Source organism: Borostomias antarcticus (genome assembly GCF_949987555.1).
Source record: "Borostomias antarcticus genome assembly, chromosome: 20".
Taxonomy (NCBI): Eukaryota; Metazoa; Chordata; class Actinopteri; order Stomiiformes; family Stomiidae; genus Borostomias; species Borostomias antarcticus.
Window position 1 is genome coordinate 8,306,047 of NC_140253.1, and position 6,000 is coordinate 8,312,046.

General features: G+C 43.7%; 1 protein-coding gene across 1 annotated transcript in view; it reads left to right on the forward strand.

Moving 5' to 3' along the window:
* Positions 1 to 3,503: 3,503 nt before the first annotated feature.
* The window catches only part of cabp4 (calcium binding protein 4), a gene marked incomplete at both ends in the record, with an annotated part of 12,657 nt that continues 10,160 nt past the window's right edge, over positions 3,504 to 6,000 (forward strand). The window contains one exon of the mRNA XM_084454631.1: positions 3,504 to 3,611. Within this exon, the coding sequence (XP_084310757.1) occupies positions 3,504 to 3,611 (108 nt within the window). The remainder of the gene's footprint in view (positions 3,612 to 6,000) is intronic.

Genomic DNA, 6,000 nt, shown 5'->3' on the forward strand with positions numbered 1-6,000 from the left:
GCGAAGGTAAAATGGCGTCGTCTGACCCGACCTTGACACCTCCCCCAATGTCACCACGCACCTGGTTCATTAAGGCAGTGTCGCTGACTCAATCACATGCTTCATCTCATAATCCAGAGATACTTAACGAGATTATCATCCCTGTTATAGTATAATCCTGAGGTGGTGTGTGTGTGTGTGTGTGTGTCTCAGTGTCAACACACTCACTCTACACATGTTGAGGAGAAACGGACGGATTTACCCCCAAAACAGAATTTAAGTGATCTGCTTCTTCGTTGCCCACTCTTTTTCCTACAACATTGCAAAGGTAAGTCATGTGATTTAGGTTTGGTAGCGCTTTGGTAGGCAGGTTGACCTGGCAATACTTTTAAGACCTACAGTACAGTATCTTGCTCCAAAGAACACAGAATGAAGAAAATGAAGTCATTCCACCAACAATCACTACCGTGCAATGCAATTACATGTTGTGCTGGGAATTTGCTCATTTACTTTTTTTAGTTAGAAGGGATTAGCATGATTAGCTACTCACTCAACAACAAATTGACTGATATGAGTTAGTACTCTGGCACATGGCCCATTTTGTGCCAACATAGGCTACATTGAGCAGAGTGCCAAGTGGCAATATGCTAGTAATGTGAAAGATCACTGGATGTAGTCATTACTTGAAAGGGGATTTAGTACTTTAAAGCTTGCTTGCCAAACTTGTAAGTGGTCATTAAAAGCAAACAATGAAAGGGTCCTGACTTCACCTCTGAGTCAGCAAGATGTATGGTAGTCAGGGAGCTTCTTATGTCAACGCTCATTCTGCTACCTAGTCACGCAGCAAAGTAAGAAGCTGCTACTCTGTCAAGATGAAAGCCAGCGACCGTCTCTTCTGTCCGTTTCTCTCCTCACTCCTTCTAACGGACTCACCTTGACATCGGGGGACATTTCCTCCTTAAACCCATAAACGGGTCAAAATTGTAGGCTACTTGAAATTCTTTGTGCATTTGCTTGGAGTGCCAGATGGGTCATGTTTATCTGTGATGGGATCACCTCAACACGTGTTATTTGAGATGATGTTCACAATCAGTGGAGTGATTCTATCGACCGGTTCCAGCTCATCTCCCACTCCAACTCCATCACTAGCTTTGCTCTGTTTGCTTTAGAACAACCCCCCAGGCCCTCATTTCATTATTTCAATTAGGAATGATACAGATCTGAAATTGCTCGTGTCTGCGCAGTGATTGGTCACTTAGGGAGCAGCGTTGAAGATGCGTAGCCATTTAATCACTCAAGTCAAGGAACGTATGTTTTTGTGTATGGTGTGTGTGTGTGTGTAGCGTGGGTGTGCTCTAATGGGAATGCTGTTCATCGAAGAGGAAAGCATTTCTTGAGGAAAACAATAGTTTTAGTGTTATCCGTGAGTGTACCTGTGGCCTAAATTAGCTGTGTGTGTGTGTGCGTGCAAGGGTGCGTGCGTGTGTGTGTGCGCGTGTCAGCATTCCAACTTCAAAAACCTTGTGTTCCTAATTCAATTTAGCTCATACATAATTATGATTGCCAATTCTGGGTGGAGTGATAGAGGACTACCATCACCTGAAGCCAAATATGCCCTTTTGCCAAAATCAAACAGCACCAGGTACTCTCAACCTCAAGTGGGCCAACCAGCATGCACCCTAATCACACTCACACTCTCAGGTTGATATTTAGGTAGGAAGGTAAGTAATTTATTCATCCCCGAAGGGAAATTACACAGTTCACTCCTTAGAGAAAGGAGTGATAGATGTGGATCCATAGAGTTAGACGAGAAAACAGCTACAAATGTTACCATGCTCCAAGCGTAGCAATCAGTACACATTACACAAATGGCTGCTGTCTGAAGCCCTCGCACGCAATCTCTCTTCTATAATGGACCCGTTTTATTGGCCGGGATGGGGGTGTGGGGGTTGACGAGCAAAGAGAAGGCGCCTTGTTTGTCGAGGAGGCGTGTTAGACGGTTGATTGTAATTTATAGGCGATCTCGACTCCCATGTCTTTTCCAATTATGCTCCCCGAGCGCGTGGTCCACACGGGCGCGCACTCTCCCCGACTTGGCGATTGCTGGCGCGTATCGCCGCGCGTTTGTCGGCTGCCCGTAACAAACGGGGGCATTAACCGGAGTGTCTTTGAGGCAGCGTAGATAATGGTAGATGGAGAGGGGCGGACGGCGCGGCATGTTTTTGTGTGTGTGTTTGTGTGGGTGCCGGGTCTGTGCATCATCGAGCTCTGCCTCAGACATCACGGGCCTCCGTGATGAGGCATCAATCTGCCTCTCAAACAGTCAGCCCGTAAGCCCTCCTCCTCCACCAGCGCCTGTCGGCCATCATCATTCTCTCTCGCCAGCTCCATCTTTTCAATGGTCCCCCCTTGGATACTTTCCAACGGCCCAACGCTCGCTCTCTCTCTCCCTGTCTCTCTCTCTTTAGCCTTTCGATCTATGTCTTGCTATGGTCTCTCCACACAAATACTTATCTCTCTCTCTCTCTCTCCCGATCCCTCTCACCCCCCCCCCCCCCCCCCCCCCAGCATGTCTCAGAAAGGGACGAAGGGAGGACATGACAGCAAAGCGCACTCTGCTGGGAGGTTAGTGGTGACGTGTCCGGACAGATATCGACAACGGCGACCGAGACGACCACAAGTTTTTAACCAGACCGACTGATGTAATGTTAGCCGTGAGAGAAGCAATTCAACCCAGTTATCCAACAGCCAAATCTGAAATCTACAATCCCTGGCCCTTCTTCTTTGATTGTGTAGATCTGAAAGAATAGGATAGGCACAAGCAAGCTGATTCACCCTAATTATCACCCTTATTATTCTGATCAGATATTCACTAAGTGTCTAGGGATAGGGCTAAGTACAGGGCTGATCAGGGCTTTCCTTGATAATCGGGCTTTAGGGTGATTCTGACCTTGGGAATTGATTGGGAACTCGTTAGCCAATCAGTGACACTGACTGGTCAATTAACTTGATTGATTGGTTGACTTTATTGAGCAGAGCATTAAAATAACAGTTACATCTCAAACCACATTTGGCCGCAGTACAAGATTATTAAAACACTTCTGCCGAGGATATAAACACAAAAAAACCTAATGGTTTATTTTCATTGTGGTCCTCTGGCAAGTAAGAATTTAAACAACCTTGTCAGCATAAACTTCCTGGTGGAAAAGAAACCCAACCCCCGTCAGTCCTCTGAGACCTGTTAGTGAAAAGCCTTGGCCTTTTCTTGGGCCCCAAGAGTGTTTCCAGTAACAGGTTGTGGCCCTCAGCCACTGTATGTAAAATGTGTAATGTTTGTATATATTGAAACGATAACCGGAACCTAAAGTGTACCATTATTTTCAACACTCTACCTTAAACGCTATATATATCCTTAACCCGTTCTCCCCTTGACCCACACGCCCGCACACAAACACAGCACTCCACAGCACCCCCACACCTCGCAACCCCATTCCTCGGCCCACGGGAAGCCCGCGCACTCCGCAATGCGTCGGCCCCACGGGGAATCCTCCAAGAAGGGAGAAAGCAGGAAGGACTCTACGGGCACGGTGGCGACCGCCTACATGATCTACCTGAATAAACACTTTGGACAGGTGGGTAACTTCAGTCCTCCCTCTCCTTCCTCCACCTCAAAATAGGTTTGGTTCAAAGTAGCCTTTCCTTCACCTCATAACATATTTTTACCAAGCTATGCTGATGCCCAGCAGTGAATGTTTTTCATGTGCATTAGCATTGTATTGTATTTGCAATAGTATTACTGAACTTCAATATAGTTTTGAAAAGGTATAGAATACAATGACATGTTTGCTTCCTTGAACTGACAGTCTACAGACAAATACCATGATGGATGGTCAGTTAACACAGTTAAAATACTGTACATCTACTCAGAAAAAATTACTCGAACAGGGTTCTTCTATTTTACCAAAACTTTTCAGAGAAATTTCGGTTCCTGGTAGAACCTTTTATTTGTGAAATGGATCTAGCTGGATCCTTTACTTGAAGAAATAGTTCTACCTAAAACCAAAAAGGTTTTTCAGAGGGTTCCCCTAGAGAGGGACAAACGGAAAACCTAAAATGGTTCTTGCACATTGTTTCTGAGAGTGGTTTGTTGGTTTGCAGTAGAACTCATTTTGGTTGTTGGCTATGCATGAGTCATCAGAGGCCTGGGGATCTCGTTTGTAGTTTGTGATCTGTTTTTCTAGACAGATGACTCATTCCCATCTGAGAATTGGTGTTGTAGTTTCTCAGGGAAGTGTTGTTTAGCCTTTTTCACTGCCTTGCTAAACCTGTACTTGGCCTCTTTGAAATTATCCTTATCCACACTCGTACTTCCTCTTTCTCCAGCCTTAACTTCCTGAATCTGTGAACCAGGCCTTGTCGTTGTTAGGGGCCTTGTTGTTGTTAGGGGCCGGGCAGCCCCAGCTGCTGGTCCCTCTTGTATGTCCCAATATTCTGAATCTGAATCTTCTTCCTAGGAAGTCTGACTTCCCATGCATGAAAAATCACCAAACTTTGTATATACAGTAGGTCAAGTCCTATGGCAAAAGTCTTCAACTGGCATTATGGGCCAATAATCCTGATGGTGGCGCTACAGCAACCGTCTAAAGTTTAAAACTTTAAAAAATCATAACAAATCAGCCGTACGTGCTATTTGCAACCATCACCAAATGTAGGCCCAAGTGAGCAGAAACTTCCATATGCTTTGAGCTGGCAGGAATTATGAAGTCCATCACTCATCAAAAACTGTAAAACCTATCAAACTCTACTCCTCTCACATTTTTAGATCAATTGACACCCCATTTGCTACTTCAGACTGTCCTCCACAAACAATCTTCACATATTTTTGAAATATCAAAACAGCGCATCAAAATGTTGTACTGTAAATGGTACTGTATGCAGCTACTGCAAATACTTGCTTAGTAAATCTACAATGTTCATTAAAAAATGACAAGATTTCCATGACATGGTAGCCGAGATAGCAAACGTTGTTAAATCAACGTTGAATTATGGTCAAAAACGTTGATTTTTGGTTATGGTTGAAGATCAATGGTGGATCAACCTTAAATGTTGAAAGGATGTCATTGAATCAACATTGTATGATTTTTTAAACAATATTTTTTAATTTGAAGCTGTTATTGTTTCTTCATCTTGTTTGCATCTCTTCATCTGACCAGTCTTTTGTCTGCTTGCAGTACATCTCAATCAGTCCCACCTGTGTTCAATCCAGTCAATCAGTGAATCCATGCTCATGCTATCCATGCTACAGTGTAAATATCTAGCTGTGACATTTATATATTCTTTTAGGTCCAACTGACAGCTTCTCACTTGGCTCAACAACAACATGACCTTCCTTTGGTGTCTATGGTTGTGAGTTCAAGCCCCAGGTGATGCAGAGTAAACATACTAATGCCTAGTTAGGCACTGAACTGTTTGGATTTCAGACATGATTTGAAAGATTTTTTTTATTTAAGAAGTTTTAAATAATTAGGGTCTGGGCAGCGACCCTCATGTATTTGTCACTTGTCTCCTGAGCCAAGCGCACTGATATTTAAACAAGGTATGAACATTCTATTCAGCTGTGAGTATATGATGAATATAGTGAGGTCTCAGCCAATCAGCGTCCAAAATCGAAACAACCCATTTTATAATTTTGTTTGGTAGTGGATATTACCCAATACCATTGTTTTGTGCTAGTATTAACATGCCCAAAGAGAAAGACAGCATGGAATCAGCGGAAAATGGTCTCCATGGATCAACAACATAATGGACAAGTAGTAAATGACACTATGTCCAAAATTCTGAACTATGCCTTTAAGCAGTAGAGCAGAGAGCTTGGAATTATGTCGGTGTACTCTCACAGTCTAATCCTGCTACTCACAAATATAGTGCATGTTAACACATGGCCAATCACATATTCTTTCTACTTTTTCTTTCTCCCCTTTCCAGATATCTGAAGGACAGTCAGTATATATGTTAGCTCTG